Source organism: Amphiura filiformis, chromosome 3, assembly GCF_039555335.1.
Source record: "Amphiura filiformis chromosome 3, Afil_fr2py, whole genome shotgun sequence".
NCBI lineage: Eukaryota > Metazoa > Echinodermata > Ophiuroidea > Amphilepidida > Amphiuridae > Amphiura > Amphiura filiformis.
In genome coordinates, this window is record NC_092630.1 from 31,029,797 (window position 1) to 31,049,402 (window position 19,606).

At 37.3% G+C, this 19,606-nt stretch overlaps 1 protein-coding gene across 3 annotated transcripts in view; it reads left to right on the forward strand.

Annotated features, from left to right (window-relative positions):
• The first annotated feature begins 1,465 nt into the window (after positions 1-1,465).
• LOC140148350 (nucleolar protein 14-like) overlaps positions 1,466-19,606 on the forward strand; it is a 41,995-nt gene continuing 23,854 nt past the window's right edge. For 2 of the 3 annotated variants that reach the window (XM_072170272.1, XM_072170274.1), the window contains exons 1-9: positions 1,481-1,583; positions 2,398-2,595; positions 4,841-4,975; positions 5,571-5,706; positions 6,512-6,582; positions 8,798-8,863; positions 10,273-10,371; positions 11,224-11,307; positions 12,536-12,693. In XM_072170272.1, the coding sequence (XP_072026373.1) occupies positions 2,401-2,595; positions 4,841-4,975; positions 5,571-5,706; positions 6,512-6,582; positions 8,798-8,863; positions 10,273-10,371; positions 11,224-11,307; positions 12,536-12,693 (944 nt within the window). In that variant the 5' untranslated portion in view covers positions 1,481-1,583; positions 2,398-2,400. Of the gene's footprint in view, positions 1,584-2,397; positions 2,596-4,840; positions 4,976-5,570; positions 5,707-6,511; positions 6,583-8,797; positions 8,864-10,272; positions 10,372-11,223; positions 11,308-12,535; positions 12,694-19,606 lie in introns of all 3 variants that reach the window. The other variant, XM_072170273.1, reaches the window with a different exon arrangement.

Genomic DNA, 19,606 nt, shown 5'->3' on the forward strand with positions numbered 1-19,606 from the left:
AGGCCTATAGGGATGATGACGCTGGTGCTGGGAGGCACTGAATACACAAACCGTTCAAACCCAAGGGAACGTCCATTATATATGAGCCTTATATGGAAGTCACCACTTGACTTCGATTATTCCATGGTATCAAAAGCCACAAGTACTTGAGTACCATCACCCACGGTCAGCGGACATTATTTTAGCAAATTTAAAAATAAATAAAAATACATTTATTATAAATGAAAATGAATCATGATATTATGATTTTAAAATAAATAAAAAATACAGGAATTATTAGTACTAGAGATTTATCATGTAAAATAATAAACAAAGTCGTCATTTTAATAAATCATGACAAACTTATAAAATTAAAATCATGCTACTAAACTATGCTAGCCTACAGTACCATCTAAATAAATTTAAATTAATTCATGAATGATAAATAAATGAAAGTTACCTGAAGAAATTAACAAAAATAATAACATAAACAAATAATATATTATACTTAGCTGTACAAATAAACGAAAAGGCCTATAAAAAGAAAAAGATAAAGAAAAATCTGAAATGAATTCAGTGTAGGCCTACTTTTTAATTGTATCTTTACAAATTTAAAAATAAGATAGTGATATTAAATAATAAATAGTAATAATAATATTAGGTCTAGTAATAATAATAAATAATAATAATAATAAAATAATGATTAATATTTATAATAATAATTTAATAATATAATAGTAATAAATAAAAATAAAAATAATAGATTTAATATATAAATAAATAATAAATAATAATAAATAGTAGTAATATACGGTAATATTTAAAAATAATATTGATTACAAAAAAACATTAAAAAAACCCATTCATCCCATTCATTTATATCATGTTATTTTTAATAATATTATCAAACTTATTTCTCCACTGAAAATTATAAAATAACTGTAAACAATTATAACTAAATATATTATAACTAAATATTAATTGAGTGACAGCCAATCGATCAAAACCCATCATAAACATCCAGGCATCCATTGCCAAGACGGCGTAAGAGGATTAGGTAAATAATAACAAAGAACTAGTATTATAATAATAAAGGACGTTCCCTTGGGTTTGAACGGTTTGTCTGAATACGGTACCGGTACTAAATGCAAAATGAGGTTTAAAAAAAAACCTTTCCAGAGTCAGAATGTAGGTATCATTATCACTTATTTATTGTCACCCGATTTTTACATCAGTGCAGAGCACTGCAGATTAGATATGAAAATTGAAAGAACAAATTTCTCATAGCCCTACACTTGATCCGTGAACTTTGTCTTTTTTAAAGACTCTTCTTGTTTTATGGTTACCTGTGCAAGATTGTACCGTTCCGTATTTGAATAAACAGTCATCAACCGCACGTTATCAGTGCAAACTACTCTCATCCCCAGTTATCACCTTGTAGAATTAGCGTCAAGGGGGAACTTAGTGTAGAAAACGAGTTCACTCAATTGACAACACGTGAGGCGAAGTAAGCTTATACACATGTACATAGGTTGGCTCGATACGTTTAACCAAAACTTGTTTGGGTCAAATTCCCGTTGCACTGACTACTATAATAATTACAAGTAAGTGTTAGATGTACTTAGTACTACTGAGCACGTACTACTGTCTACTGGATACAATCATACATCTATTTTAGCCCGAATAATCAGACCCAGAACAAAATATTAATTTCTGACATGATCCTGTTCTGGGTCTGAACTGTTTCCATATGAAATCTTGATGGCAAATTGGACAATAGAAGCACATGGTTCTACGTGACAGCTTTTAAATCCCTATTCATGTTATGTGAATCACACTATTGTGGACCATCCTTCTGATACTTGAGTGTTTGGACAAGCGGAACGGTCTTTTGTCTACCTCTCTGTTTGTAAACAAACCAGGAGGTCGAAATCGTCCTCCTCGCCGAATATGAAAGTCAGCGTAATAGTACGGCACTGCATCTATTTACACTGTCATGTACCGGTCTGCTATTCAATTGCGTGGTGCATGGGTGACATGTATTTTCAATGTAAAATGCCTATACGGTGATACACCTAAAATAAAAAAATCACCGTATAGATCCCTGTACTAATACAACGGTGAAGCTTGTGGCAACAGTTAAATGCCAAGGTAAAGGTTTGGTGTATAATGAATTGACGTCAAAAACTGTTCTGCATTCACTCAGTCGGACATCCAGGAACATTGTCCGCTTTGCACAAGCGCGCACATATGTTGTTGAGCCATAATTATGTGTTTGGGCCATAATTCTGATACGCGCAGTTTGTATTTATTATACAATCACATTCAAATGAGTACCTATAGCTTTCTAAAAGCATGGGTAAAACATTTGATACTGGTACCTGAGTTTTATCAGTTGACACTCTTATTTTCTTACAGAAAATGGGAAAGCGAAGAAACAAAGGCAGAAAACATGTGTCTGATAATGTTCGTACAAGTAAGAAAGGAGCATCAGATGTTAAGACGAATCCCTTTGAGATTCGAATCAACAAACAGAAACACCAAATCCTTGGCAGGAAAATCAGCAAGCATGATAGAGGACTACCAGGGGTATCTAGGGGCAAAGCAGTCAAAAAGGTAACTTACAAGGGAAGATTTGGTATATTTTGTATCACGTTCATTTAATTATCTGTGTTTTCCAAATCTTATAGTAGGTCTTGCCCTCACAAATTTTTTGTGGGCCCGAATGAAACTTGAAAGGTTTTTTTTAAGTTAATTAATCAAAATGCATGACACAATCATGACGATGGGGAAATTATGGCTGATGTGGTTTAATTTACTATAATTTATCACAAGCCGAAAGTATTGTTTATGTGTTTCAAGTTTATTTTCTGTAATTAATATTATTATTATGATGAATAAATGCAATTTAAAAACCAAAATGGAACTAATAAAGACTTTTTAAAATTTGCATCAGGTATCTTACTATAAATAGGCGAATGTTGTGAGTTTGTGGCGGGTTCCACGTAAAAGCTCCGTCAGTTTCGATCCAAATGTCACCAAATTCATACGGGAGATCGGGGAATATACGGGAACGTGTTTAAACTTTATTTGGTTGAAAACGGTCAAGAATTGGCTTTAAAATCAGTGAAATTATGGTTAAAACCGGGGTTTTCCCGGTTTTGTTCACTGCAGCTGGCCGACAGAAGCGTCAGCGCTGCGTGCGTATCTTGCACTACGCCAATCTTGTGGCGTAAGCGGCGCAGAGCCACGCGACTTGCGAGCCAGAGACCAGTGGACATGATAATACGGAAAGAAGGAAAAATAAAGGTACATGGACGGGTCACAGGATTATGATAGCGGGTGAACACGTCCGTGAGACACGCTTATGGGAGGGCGTAATAAATACGGGAAAAAGATGTGTGTTGTATAAACAACATGAAGCGGTACTATAAAGAAAAAGAAAATTAAAATGAGGTTAAAAAAGGTACAAGTAATAGGCCAGCGGGTTAAAGTAACTAAATGAAAGCAGCATCGAAACAAAGAAGGAAAGAAACTAATCAGGAAATGTAAGAAAAAAAGAAGCTAAAACAATGAGAACAGAATTTAATAAAAACATGGAAACGGGAAATCACAAGCAGCAAATAGACCAGATTTAGAAAATAATGAGAACGGGGTTAAATAAATAAATAACATGGAAACGGAAAATCACAAGCTAAGCAGAAGAAACTAAAAAAGAAAATGTAAGAAGAGACAGATTTAGTTAAATAAAATGTACCTTTTCAATGATTCTACCTGTTCAGTAATTTTTCCTGTTATATAGTGAACGCTCCCATTTACTCATCTAGCGGGGACCCGCGCGAAGCGCGGGTGTCCCGCTAGTAATAAGTAAAGCCACAATTTCTCCGTGATACGGAAAAACGGAAAAATTCAAGGAATTCGGGGTTTGCTCATGGAAATTTGAAAATGCCACAAAATAGTGAAAAACTGTGTAAAATGTCTAACTTTTTGTGTTGATTTGCAAAATAAAACAAAGAAAAGTGATTATTTAGCAGTAATCAATCATTAAACAATCCACTCTAGCATTAATTCTAGGCCTACAATGGCGATGTTTTGAGGGGATACTACAATAAACGGTAACAAAAAATACACTTTTAAAACATGTCCAATTTGTAACACAGATTTTAAATTTTGTAACATGGAGAAATTGTGGCTTGAAGGGGTACTACACCCCTGGCCAATTTTGTGCCTATTTTTGCATTTTTCTCAAAAATGATAGCACATTAGTGACAAGTAAGATACGGTATGTATATTATAGGGCAAGGACTACAACTACTGTACTGAAAATTCAGCAACTCAAAGCAAGTAGTTATTGATTTATTGATCAAATATTGGTTTTCCCTCATTTTTGACTATAACTCCACAACTGTTGTCTGTGCTGAAATAAAATTTCCAGTGCAGTAGTTGTAGTCCTGCCCCTATAATACTACTTGTCTTACTTGTCCCCAATGCGCGATAATTTTTGAGAAAAATGCAAAAATATGCACAAAATTGGGCAGCCTTAATAATAAGCATTGTGTTACCAGCTTACCATTAGCCAAACGTTTTAACTTAAAAGTTTCCAAACCTGAAAGCAAGATTAATGTAACAGAAACATTTTGCAACACTATTTAACTAAATATATATTTTTCTTTACATTGTTTTCAAAACTGTGAACAACAGGAACCGTTGGCATAAAACCAACAACTGTTACAAGGTTGCCTGATGGATAACCACTTTTCCCCTTCATTTGAACGGAATGTTGCTAACAATATTCGGAATGTAGTTCATGATGTAATAAAAAAATTTCAAAAATAATGCAGTCCTGGTGTTAACTTTTCAGAGAAAAGAGACTCTTTTGAAGGAGTACCAACATCGAACCAAATCCAACCAGTTCGTTGACAAACGGCTTGGTGAAAACGATCCAAATATGACTGTGGAGGACAAGATGATGCAACGTTTTGCAGTGGAACGACAGGTAACAAGCAATATTATAGAGAACAACAAATACAGCAAGGTTTTCAGTTTCTGACAATTTGATAAAGTCTTGCAGCTCATAAATGTTGGTATCTTTTGTAGGAAAGTCAAAAAACGTGTAATCATGTTAGTATTTGACTATTGGTATAGTCCATTTTTGAAACTGTTTAAATCAAACAATCTCCAAACTTGATCAACTCTTTTTCACACACACTGTCAATTTACAAAAATGGTCCCTTCCAAATTGTAGCTAGTTTATTACTTTAACTTCAGAACACAGCTAATTGAGTTGTTAACATGTAACATGTATTTTCTGCTGAACTGCAACCCCTTTTAATTGATTTGTTCTCATTACTGCTACTGAATTCAGAACTAAGTGGTCCGAAATAGTAAATCTAGGTACCTATCTACTATCCTGCATGAAAGTTCAAATTACAGGCTGTATAGTAGTCTCAATAGCAAGAAAATTGAGTTATTAACTCTGAGATCTTTGAAAATGTTATTCGGCACTTAACATTGGAACGTTTTACTAAATCTGTTACTACATCTGCACCAGCTAATTGTCATTTCTGCGTCATATGTTTTCTTGCCTGCAGCGAGCCCATGAGAAGTCAGTTCTATACAATCTAAATGAAGATGAGACACAGCTTACACACTACGGGCAGTCCTTAGCAGACATTGAGAAACAAGAGACCATCTTGGAAAGTGATGAAGACGATGAAGATGGTGCCGGTAGGTGTTTGCACCAGGGAAGACATCTTACACTTCCCATAATGCATTTCTGTCATTTCAATTTTCTGTACTGATTTGCTATCTAGTGCTACATGGGTGACGAAATAAACCTCAATGAACAGTGCACATCCAGATCTTGCAAAATATGTTTATTTCTTGACTATCGACCCATGTTTTAATAGCCAGACTGTTCTCAAAATGAAAACAAAGGGAACCTGTGCAAAGTAATGTGAGTGTCATTTGATGAAATGAGGTGATGTTATCATGTTGCAAAGGAGTCTGGGAAGGGTAAAATATCTTCTGTGTTTGCACCATCAACCTATTTATTGTAAAGAAATTGGAACTTTTAGTATTTATTATTATTAATAGCCAGCATGTCTGCATGTTAAAGGAGGGCACGGTTTAAGGAGGGCACGGTGGCTCAGTGGTTACGGCCTTGGACTCATAATCTGAGAGCTTGCTCGACGTGCGTGGGTTCGATTCCACGTCCCACCACCGTGTAGCGCCCTTGGGCAAGGCGCTTTGCCTCGCTTGCCTCACCTCACCCAGGTGCAATGGGAATCTGTTAGGGGTAGTCACAGTCGTTGTACTGATGGACCCTGCGCCACTTGTAGGGTGCAAACGTGGTTCCAACATATTCTAATGATGGCGGAATAAATGTAAAGCGCTTTGAGGCTGTTTACGGCATAAAGCGCTATATAAATATCTACATTTTTATTTTTTTATTTTTTACATTTCTGGTTACAGCATGCATTTTGTATTTACACGAATGAATATCTATCATTACTATTGGCTATTTTTGCAGGAAAATTTGGGGAAGAAGATCATTTTGGTGGTTTCTTAACCAAGAAGAAGATATCATCAGAAAAAGAACAGGTGAGAATGAATGCGCTATTCCATTTAAAATCCACACTACCCCTGTGGAAGGTTTTGGAAATATCTTCCACAGGGGGAGTATAAATTTCAAATGGAATGAATACATTTGCACCTCCATTTGAAGTTCATTCTCTGTGAAAGATTCAGGTTGAATCGCTCTTAGAAAGTGTATGAAATTCAAATGGAGCTGCCTAATGTGTTCATTCCATTTAAAATACATACTCCCCCTGTTGAAGATATTTTATAAATCTTCCACAGGGGTAGTGTGGATTTTAAATGGAATCACTCAATATAATTAGTTCCTACACCAGCTCAAGATAGTTGACAGTGATATGTTGGCAGAGTACATTCAAGGGGTGTAGCATTCTCTTAGTCGGGCTGACATCACAAAGAGGAAAAAGCCTTGTAAATCCAGTGTGCACATGTACAGTTCCCCTTTCCAGCCGCTATGCACGCGCTTGTGCAATGGGGACAAAGGGGACAATGTTCAAGGATGTCCGACAGAGTGAATGAGTCATCTATAATCGGAGACTGGTTAAACAGATTAGTTTTCGTCTGATGATCAACTGTCCACTCTGCAGCTCAAGATTGGTTAGTAGCATGTGAAAGGAAGGTTAATTCATCTGGTGCCTTCATTGGAGAAAAAGAATTGCAGAAAATGGCAAAAAATGATTGTTGACATGGTGACTTCCGGAAAGAAAGTTTTCTGTTACTAAGACCTAACTTTTGAGATGGTTTGTATGTTTGGAGGTGCAACATGAACCATAAGGCATGTTGTTTTACTGCTGCTTTCAGAAATTTCAATCATCACAACAAATCGCAAACAAATCGTTTCTGAATTTGATTGACAAATGTGAGTGGGCACTACGAATGAGCCGTAAACTCGGCAAATTGTATTCTGAGTTACAGTGTAAAATATGCGTGAAGGTCGTATTCATAGGTTTCTCAATTCGGCGCGACAAGTGTCTCATCAAACACTGTTTAAACCAATCAATAATCCTATTGCTGAAGAGGATAATAAGCTTCTACCTATTTCTATAGAATCCTTTAAATAGTTCTTGTCTTTGTTTGCTTTGGCTAAATCCTGTTCAAGTGGTGGATTACAAAGCATTGTATTTTGTCTAGATATGTATAACCAACAATTAACAATGAGAGGACATTCCTGAACCTCGTTGACTTGGGGATGATTTGAAATGATCGCCAATTATGACTGTTTGATATTTATTACCAGAAATGTGGAAAAAGAGACACATGTAGAACCGAAAAAAAGTACAATTTTGTTGAAGGAACAGATTTCAACAAACCATAACCCCGCTTCTCGGCTTCTGGATATCGTTTGAAGTCAAATGATATACCATTTTAAAGCTTATGATATATATTTTCTAAACACGAAATAAAACAAAATTGACCGGGGTCGACTTTACGGCTGATTCGTGATGTCCAGTCACAAATGACATCAGACGCAAATAGTCCTTTGAATTCAGTCTCGGATTATAGTGGGGACTGAGGTGGAGCCTTTTTTGATGATGCAGAGACTGTTCTTTTCAATTTTCATTCAAAATTGTCAGTTTCGCTTTGATTGGGAGAAATGTGATCTCCCTCCCATGTGTCCAGTAATACACCCATGATACCAACAAAAAAATGGTTGACATTAACTTAAAGATTTCTCATTTTGTTAATAAGTCAATTGCAAAAATCTTATACAAAACATTTCAATTTATGTGATATATCTTCCTGTTAGGGAACAAACCAAAAGATCGATGACGTCCTATAAACGAAACTAGTTCGTTTAGGGGGGAGGGGGTAAAAATACTCAATTACGTTTGTACAAAAACATCGGTCTGAAGAATGTGTCATTATTATTATTATGTTAAAATTTTCAACATTTCATTATTACGTTTCTGGCAGGGAGGGAGGGGTCGGCTGAGAAAGCGAAACTGAAGTTACGTTTATAGGGCGTCATCGATCTTTTGGTTTGTTCCTTATCTAGTTTATATATATATATAGTTTATCCCCTGAGCACTACTTGCCGATCTAGCATTGCCTCTGATTGGTCAATTACATGATATCTTCACTTTAATCACCAATCAGAATGGAGCTTTGCAAATAATTCACCCCAATTTTTTTGTGTGATGAAATTATTCTAACAATGTTGCTGATTGGTCCAATTGATAATGAACACATATTAAACGTCATATTTTATGTTTATGTACAGGAATCGGAAAATAAAAGTCGAAAAGAAATGCTGGAAGATATCATCATCAACTCAAAGAAAGAGAAGGTAAGATCCACCGATATTATGAAGCTGTTAAGGCAATGTGAACATGAATTGGTTGCATTTCTTTCAGATCTGCTATGCCACATGCCCTCATACCTGGCTCCATATACTTGTTCATCCAGAGTCAGTGTCACATATTATGGAATGAACTTTTGGTGAACCAAAGTTTTTATCAATAACTGTGTCTACATGTTACAATCTGCCAAAAGCAAATCATTTTACTTGCCCCATGAACAAATTGTCTGTCCAAATGATGCAGTGATATGTAGTTAGGTGACCAGCTAAGATGCTGCCAAGCCAGAATTCAAACAATATCACTTAGATGGACTGTTGCAGAGCCAGTGAGCGATGCTATGAGCAATGAGTGGACTATAGGCAGCAGCGTAGTAAGCTTTTCAGTGTCAGGGGCAAAGCCAAATTTTTGTCTCCATTTGTCAATTTTTGGTCCCACTTTGAGTCATTTTAATGACACTTTACTCTTTGCCATCCCCATTTTCATCCCTGGTAATTTTTATTTATTTTTTTTGGGGGGGGGGAACTTTCCCCCTGGCTACGCCACTGACTATAGGCCAGTCAATTTAAGGTCGCATATACCTCATCAAATGTGTAATTGACTCAAATCCAGTGTTGCCAAAACTTTTCAGTGTCAAGGCGCGACGCATTGACGCGCCAGGCTGCAGTAAAGGATTCTCAAGTAGCCCAATTTTTAAGCTTCCAAAAAAGTGCCCAATACCGGATATTTGGCCGGATTTACCAGAATTTAGAATGCAAATCACCCAATTGGGCGGAAAAGCACTTGACTTTCAAACTTCCGGTAATTACTAGGAAGTTACTGATCAATCAATAAATGGTCACAAAACCCGTTGTAATTGTAATTTGGAGCTTTAGAGACTCAAAGCCTTTATAAATCGGCTAAATTGAAAGGAAAATACATAAAATTACTGCCGCGGCCTGACACTGTCAAAAGTAGCCCAATTTTAGGCAAGGAGCAGCATTCTGTTAATATTATGAGTGATACTACCATGTAAGTAAATAAATAAATTTCGGATTTTATATAGCACCATCTGACCAGATCTAGGAGGATTCATAGCGCTGTAATTTTGCTGCCGTGGTGAATCATCACAATCAGATTGCATCAACTAGGCATTGTGCGGCAGAACCCCGTGCAAACCTATTTGCACTTAGATTGTAACATCCACCAATTATCTGTGCAGCTCCCCAAATTCTGTGGGGTGAAGAAAGTTTTTAATAACCAAACAACTAATCGCCATAATTCATATGCTGACATACGACACATATGAACTAATGATAAGACATTGGATGTTACTGATGCAGTATTAATTCAAATTGTGTACAGTTAGAGAAAGTAGGATTTAGTTTACTAAAATGTTGTATATCTTTTTTTTTGCCAGTATGAACGACAGCATGAGAAAGATACCCTGATTACTTTAACTGAAAAGTTGGACAAAGAATGGAAAGATGTCAGTTTTCTGCTTGCCAAAGGAAACAAAGTATGTACAGAGTGCAGGTTACTGGCGTATGGGCTCAAGGAGAGTGATTCATAGCTCTTTTGGACAGCTCACCTCAAACTATCAGGAGTGTGATTCATCTCCTTCATTCTTTTCAACACACTATCAATGGTTATAATGTGAAAAAGTGGGTAATGGTGAATCCAACGGACGAGGACACAAAACACATCAAGGATCAATAAATGATACAAGAGGATACCTTGAATATGAACAACAGAAAAGAAATAATGGTTATAATGTGGTTCAGAAATCTTCCATGAAAAGAATTGCTTGAATATTATAAACCTAGGGGCCAGTATATAGTTTTGTATGTGTTTTGCCACTGGAACATGTACAAATGCATATTGTTTAATTCAATTCAACATTATTTCAGAGATGATTGGGAGGCTAATAAACCCAGACATTATTATTCCTTAAGGTGGGACTACATCCTTTGATAAATTGTGTGACTAATTTTGCATTTTTCTCAAAAAATAACTACACACTGGTAACAAAAGTTATGTATAATATAGGGGCAAGGAATCCAATTGCTTCACTGAAATTTCAGTGATTCAAGACAAGTGGTTCATTATATATGTTAAGAAATGAGGTACATTCTATCGGTACCTCTTTTCTTATCATAAATAACATACAGCTTGTCTTGAGTCACTGAAATTCCAGTGTAGTAACTGGAATCTTTGCCCCTATAATATACATAACTTTTGTTACTAGTGCGTACATACATGTAGGCAAGATAAGACGTCCTTTTAGAATACCAATGACCAATATTTGTTGACTATAATAATTGATATCAATTGGGTTCTGATACTATTTTGTTGTTGTTATTGTTTACAGAGTAACAAGGATGACACAAGCAGTAAAAAGCCTGATGCATATGACATAGCAGTGAGGGAACTCATGTATGATATGAAAGCATCGGTAAGTATAAAATAACAAGTTTGGGTTGTAGAAGACACACATTATTTTAACTGTTCCAAACAGCTTTGAGCTTATGTAACTGGTAAACTATTAAGAAATATCTTTGGGGAAACTAGAATAGAAATATCATATGTGAAATGTGTTTTTGCCATATCAATAACTATGGTTTGAACCAAAAGTGAAATGAAATAATGTTGTTCCTCTGCAGCACTGGTAGGATAGACATTCTACTGGGTTACTGATTTATGTGTTAATCATGTCAGCATCTTGCTATTCTCATACACCGCTACAAGAGTTCAGTTGCAGCACATTCCTGTTGAGACTACCTCACTTTTCACATAGCTCCTAGGTTTGTTCTCAAAAGGAAATCCTTTTTTCTAGAAATATTAGATCTTTACCTAGTAATTTTATCCCTTGTTTTTATTTTTTTTCAAAGAAATGACTTTTGCACCAAAATCAGTTCCCGAAGGTGCAGTTAAAACAAAATTGAGCAAGCAAACAAAACAAGCAAACAAAACTAGAACTGTGTATTTTGCCAACAAGGCAGTAGCATGCGGTGCAGCCGGTGAGGTAGACTGGCCCCCAGTCTCGGTTCAGTTTCATCTCTGGATAATGTTACAATAAATAATTACATAATGCCCTATGAAAAAAATGCCAAAGTCCTGTAACCCCCCTTATTTTCTTCAATGCCAAAAACCCATTCCTCTTCATCCACAAATCGACGCCACAGATTACACACACAGTCAACCATGCAGCAATATATAGTCCATTGGCGCTGATGCCTCGATTGGCCCAATCTGTTAGAGATCTCCTTCCAAATAATCGCGTTCAACGAAGCACGGTGATTCCGATGTCAATTACGAAAGCCCCCCCAGTTTCAATTCAAATATGGTAGCACAAAGCTATGCCGTGGGATGCGACGTAAGATCGGATGGGACACTTGTCAACAACTGAGAGGTATTGAGCTCAACTGGCACACGTCTGATAGACCCACGGTACGCGCAATGGACCCGAGGGAGGGTCTACCGGTGAGGCCATTACCACCCCACTTTTTGAGAAATTTGTTGTTTTTCTTTATATCTTTATTTCAATTTGGGCCTATATTTGCATTTTGGCCACCCCACATTTGTGATGGCCGCCCCTTATTTTTCAACCTTAATACAGCCCTGATAGCGACCTGAGGCTTGTGTACTCACAATATTTTAACTGTTTGTTGATTGGTTTGCAGGCAACAGACAGACTAAAGACACCAGAGGAGCTTGCCAAGGAGGAGAAAGAAAGGCTTGATGCTCTGGAAGCAGATCGACAGAGGAGGATGAAAGGAGATGTAGATGATGAGGATGAAGGAAAACCAAAGCATATATCAGCAGATGATTTGTATGATGGGTAAGATACCCTGATTCGTTATTCTAACTATGGGCTACAATCGATTTTCAAATTCATATGTTTGAAACTGGGCTATGTAGCAAAAGATGCATTTGTCAATACCATGGGTGTACTGGTTGGTGTTAGTGGACAATGTATTTGCCCCTCATCTCATTGCTGGTCAGGTTTGACACCCTATAGCGACACCCAAGAAGCGAGTATGGCTGCCAATCCACACCCATCCTTCCACACACATCTGACATCACAACATCATCAATCAGATGCCTGATCAAGTCTGATGTTTTCGGACTCAACATGAGTTGCAAATTTTAGTTCCAGTATTCGATATAACTTACAAAATAATGCTTTGTATTGAAGCTTCGTAAAATTGTACTCAACAATAGTGCCTTGAGATTTCATTTGGGGATGATAAGTCACAATAAAACGTCCCAATAGTTATTTTGGGAGTTTTGCTACTTGTCAATTCCAACAGCATTATTTTGGCACAGGACTTGCTATAATGGGCACAATTCCTTCAGGACAAAAAAAGGGGAAAAAGAGGTTTCCAGTTCAAATTGACCATTTCTTGAGATAAACATCTCAAAAAAGTAACTCCCCCCCCCCCCTTAAATAATGGTCATTGTTCAAAAAGGGGCTATTGTATTACAAATCTGTAAAATGCGTTGGAAGCAGAATTTATTTCTCGCATTTTGACACCTCATTTGATACGATAGCCCAGAAAACAATAAAACACCGGTCAATTTAATGTAGTGAGGTCCAGATTTGAAAGTTGCACCTACATGCAATTTTTTACAATACAAAAACACTCAGATATCATTACAAAGATTTCCTTCCATTACACTGAATACAAAATCAATACAATTTACTGCAACTTTCAAATCTTGGGTTACATTGATTTAAATGTACGCTGTGACATCAATATTTAGTCAATTGCTGCAAATGAGGTGTCAAAATGTGCAGAAATAAATTCTGCTTCCAACGCATTTTACAGATTTGTAATACAATCACCTGTTCTTGAATAATGGTCATTATTATTTAAGGGGGTTAGTTACTTTTTTTGAGATGTTTATATAGCTGATGCCTTGTCAAAAATCTCAATAAATGACAACAACAAAATGAGAAAGAATACAGAGTACAGTAGGAATTTCAATCGAATTCAGACAGCTTTCAACAGCTGTACTCGATCTAACTGTGATCGTATACCACATATTTCAAACTACAACACGAATGCACCTTGGATACAATACTAATCAATCACAAGTGAGTTGGCATGGTGGGACTCACTTCTTAATTCATGCATTCACAAACACGCTGGCGTACATCGCGCAATGTACGCGAAAAATCATCACGCTATGTCAGGCTGTGTTCATTCAATTGAATCTACCCTAGTAACATAGGAAGTAACTTTGTCAAGTGCTTAATTTCTGTATAGTGTAATAAACACAGCCAAATTAAAAAGTCTCCACTAGTTCCATCCCCATTTAATCAGAGTCTGATGAGTTTATGGCAAAATAATTTATATAATAATTTTCTATACACTTTCCTTTGAAGATTGATACCAAATTTGATATCAAAAGTTTAATCATCGTGAGCATAGGAGCCGTTGTTTGGAAATTTGTGCATTCTTCACTCATACCTCCCGACCCTGAGATCCCCCACCGGGCCCCCCTCACACAAATGAATAAACATACCAAAACACAAGAAATTAGCATTAATTGTCGGTACTGTTATTGACCAGAGCACTACTGTAATGCTCCATAATTACCATTATGTTAAACATAATGAATCCATTGTCTTAAACTACTACATAGATCAGAATATTTGAATATTTGAATCTATTACAATAGGACAGCCTACACAGAATACTGACGCAGCAACTAGGGAGCTCGAAAACTCGAAAAACTTGAACTTTTTATTATTATTAATATTTTGTATTATTGATCAAGAACAAGAAAATTTGAGAACGTAGATTGGCCCAGCCTAGTCACCCCATGCCAATCTGGTGTTCGATTCTCCCTCCCGCCAAAGTTTCACGTGCCAAAAGACCTTCCCATCCAGACTACTAACCAGCTTGACCACAGCAAAAAAAATATATATATATATAAAAATTGTGTGTTGTAGGCTCCAGCTACCGACGTGAAGTGATCTAACCCCGGAACAACCCTTCACAATCTCATTCCCGATGACGTAATCGTGAAGAAGTTTAATTTATTCTAATTCAACGAGGGCAGTATCAACCGAATAAATTTCCAATTCTTCACTCATACCTCCCGACCCTGAGATCCCCACCGGGCCCCCTCACACAAATGAATAAACATACCAAAACACAAGAAATTAGCATTAATTGTCGGTACTGTTATTGACCAGAGCACTACTGTAATGCTCCATGAAGGGAAAAAAGCCAGGGAATCAAAGGCCAAGTGATTTTGTCACAGCCAACCTGTTTTCAAGTGAATCTTTAACATAGCCATCTTTGGCTGACTCGGACTTCCACCTGCCATGCCTTTTAAACATTCTATCATTAATCCCGGCATTGGTCGCCTCTGAGGCTCCGCCTGAACGTGAGGCTATGGACACAATACACTGACGCATCCCCAACAATAGGTTTTAGAGCATCTAATATGATTTCTCTAACACGAGTGTATGACATAGGTCGGTTAGTATCTCTTAACTTGAACCCCAATTTGGTGGCGAAAGATTTCTGAAAATAAAGCGATCTGCATCAGCAACTTTGAATTGGGCTAACTCTAAATACTTTTCAAGAATAGCAACAGGGCATGTTTTTGAACCTAGCCTTGCAATTACCACATGGTTACCATCTCTATAAACATCGGATTTACTCTCGGAATGAATATTGAAAGATGTGATTGTTTAAAATCAAGATGACCATACTTAATATCTGACAGTTCGTCAAAAGCGTAGAAAACCAGCGTATGCAATTAAGCACATACATACTGTTCTGATATTAAACAGGTTTTTACGGAAAGATCAGCACAATATAACTCGTACATATTAATCAATATTCCCGGTGAAATAGGCTCTTTTTGACTTTTGGAGCGATAGCTTGCGTTTTAAGCCTTCGACTGAGCTTTTAACTAACGGAGTGCTACACGGATCAGCTAAACCAGCCAATTTATGAGCCCAGGCAATACTGCTGACTGCTGTAAGGATGGGTGCTGGAGATTTGGCTGAGTGGCTCAGGCTTATCAGATAAGCGACAGATGAAACGGATCAGCGGGATTTTAACTAATCTAAATTTACCTGCCCATGTACACCATTTATTAAAAGCCCCACTGTATTGGGCATTGGTAGATGTAGCTTTAGAGTTCAAGAGTACAGAGGGTAACTCTGCTTCCAGTTTTATAAGTTCTTCATGCTGGTTCTCAACAGGGCTATTTGTCCATATTCCGCTCCCAAATATTACCTGAAAGCAAACAAAAACAATAATCAGAAACTATACCATCTGAATAAACACTAATATATACTACACATACCTGTTATTTTAAACCTGGTTGACTCCCAACTCTTGGGCTTACCTCTTTTTGAGGACAAAAAAATGTTAAAGACTTAACCAATAGTGATTGGATAAGAACCGCTGTCTGACAGCATCCTTTTGCCAAATATCAGTGACAAAACCATTATCCAAACTGTTTGGAAAATTTTGCTGTCTGACAGCAATACCGATTGCCAAAATACCATGACAGGATCATGCTAAGATATAATTGCTGTCCGACAGCATCTAGCCAGTGAAATAACTTAAGCCGTCTGAAAAGCGCAAATTTGTATCAATATACACTATACACCCAATCGGTGATAATACCTGATATCTGATATCTTCTAGGATCTGAAATCACATCTTAGTGCTATAATTACACTTCTGGCTATCTGTTCTACAAATTTACTGTTATCACCTCTGCCCGTTTCAAACATTCCGGGAAAATATCGGATTTCTTTAATTTCCAGGATTCCTGGGATTGGGGTAAACCCATCCGAAATAATAAAGGCCAAGATGGTGCCGAAAACCACTGAGGGCAAATCAAGGTCCCTGAACACCCCGTTTTCATCATATGAAGGATTACCCTGGGGATCAAACTTATTGGTGGAACTAGCCAATTATGCTCTGACGACCAATCAAAAGTAAATGCATCTATTCCATAACAGCCTGGATTCCAAAACCTGGAATTAAATTTTGGTAGTTTTGCATTATAGAAGGAAGCAAAAGCGGTCTATAGAATGAGGACCCCATATATGATCAAAATGATTGAACACCGAATCTGCTATTGCCCAATCGTCAGAATCTACAATACGACTTATGAAATCAGCTCTGTCGTTTTCTGCTCTAGGTATCCACTCTACTTCCAAGGAAATGTTGTGTCTGACACAAGTCCCACATATATCTAACGCTATATTGTGCAAATCAGGCTTCATACTACCTTGTTTAGCTATTTTAGCTACTGCTTGATTGTCAGTAAACCACTTAATCCTATGATTGGACAGCTTACCAACTAAAGATTGCATCACTAAGTCAACTGCCCTTAATTCTCTCCATGTAGAGCTTGTTTTCATTTCTTCAGTGGTCCATAGACCGTGTGCTATATCATCTCCTAAACCAATCACATACCCACCATAACCTGTGCTACTTGCATCCGAATACGCTATTCTAGTAGCGGATGGCTTAAACTCCAACTGATTATTGTTGAGAATACGGATGTTTTCAATCCAGAATTTTAACTCTTCGACAGCTTGAGTGGATAACTGAACAAAAGAATGCCAATTTACCTTTGTTTCAATGCAAACATGCATTGCTTTAGTCATTAAACTAGACATATTTCCCACCGCTAACCCTGTGGAAACTATCTTACCTGTAATACTTGCTAAAAGTCTTACACTTACTCTTCAGAGGAGGACTTCTTGAGAGAATCCAACATACCTAAACAAGATTGATAAATGTCTTGCACTCTCTTCTCAAGTACTTTAAAACTGCCGGATTGTGTATCTATACTGTAACCTAACCATTCCATGTATTGGGTAGGCAACCAGATTGATTTTTGAACATTTGGTACAAAACCAGAAGCAATAAGATCAGCCTTAATCTCTTCGCTTAACGAATTGGCTTCCACAAAACTCTCTGCAAAGCCTAATCCATCATCCAAAAACACGACTATGTTTTTACCTTCACTCCTCCATTTCTTAACGAGGGTCGAACCGTTTTCGTGAATAGAAAAGCTGCAGAACTGAGACCAAATGGTAATGAGGTAAACCTGAACATAGTACTCTTACCATCAACTGTCCATTTGAAACCAAGGAAAGTCTGGTGGCTCGGATGTATATCCACATGATGATATCCTGATTTAAGGTCAAACTTAAACATATACCCACCTTTCTTCAGGAACAACAAAGCTGTCCTCATATCTTCGAAGTTTACTGATTTCTTATGAATAAATTGGTTCACTAATCTTAGATCGAGAATTAACCTCTTCTTACCATTCGACTGGACAGAAACTGTTAAAGGGTTAATAACATGTGGCGCTATATGGCAAACCTCAACTGTGCCTAATTTGACCAAATCAGAAATAGCCCTAGTTAGAAAATCAGCATTATCCAAAGCCGATTTGTTATTCCTTGAAAATTGATTTGGCGGCAAATCGTAAAATGGAATAACATAGCCATATTTTACGATATCCAGAATGAAATCAGGAGCACCAATCTTGTGCCAAAATTCTTGGTGAGATTTTAACCTACCAGAAACTTTAATATCGCATGTACCATCAGATTCTTCATATTCTGCTAGATCATTTACCACATTAGGATGGTCTATATTCATGATTTCTACAAGATCATACTTAACTTTGTTATTTACTTTAGCGGCTGTTTCCAGTCTGGGTGGAACTCTGGTAGCTCTGATCTCTGTATTGACTGTTACTGCGTGCTGGACAGGATTCTTTCCAGTGCCCGAACTTGCCACAGAAAAACATGCTCCTTTTGCTTGCTTAAAACCGGGGCCATACCGGGGTTGCCAAGAAAAAGCGGATTAGGATTAGCCCAGGAGTAAAACCAGAAGTAGACTGTACGTCTCTCTTGAAGCGTTTTGGGGGCTTTCTGGCTTGCTGTTTCTGTTTGATTTTCCTCCCTGCTCTTGCTTCTGCACGCATGATCCTCTTCTCATCGTCTTCATCTTCAGCCAACTCATTGGTCTCGTATTCAGCGACGGTTGTCCAACCATGCTCGCTCTGTTCACCGGGTCTGTTCAGCTAATTTGATCAGCTTCTGTCTATCTCGTAGTAAACCCAAGGCTTTCCTTAATGATTGGTCTGCTTCAATCGGTTTCTCAATAGATTCTTCTATTAATTCCAGAATGGATTGATTGAATTCAAATTGTCTTTTGTTGCCTTCCCTCTTCCACTTGACTTCCTTCTTAGCGAAACTTCGCTCACTTTCTTCTGTAACACCTCTATATTTCTCTCGTTTTCTTCCTGAAACTGCCTCTTGGTATCCTCTAATGAAACTGCGAACCTGGTCGCTAACTCATCCTGAGAAGTCTTAATAAACTGTAAAAGTGCTTGAAAATCTCCTTTCGTTGCTGCCTCGGTAGACATGTCGGCGGAAAAATTGTGTGTTGTAGGCTCCAGCTACCGACGTGAAGTGATCTAACCCCGGAACAACCCTTCACAATCTCATTCCCGATGACGTAATCGTGAAGAAGTTTAATTTATTCTAATTCAACGAGGGCAGTATCAACCGAATAAATTTCCAAATTTTAAAAATGACAAATTACAAATTGACCATGCAAAAGCCAATGCATGGTATCAGCTTATTATGTGGCCTGAAGCAACCCGTACATAAATCATTGTACACTTGCCTGCGCACAATTAAAAGAGCGGGGTATTTGATTTGCATTTTGTCATGCATGGAT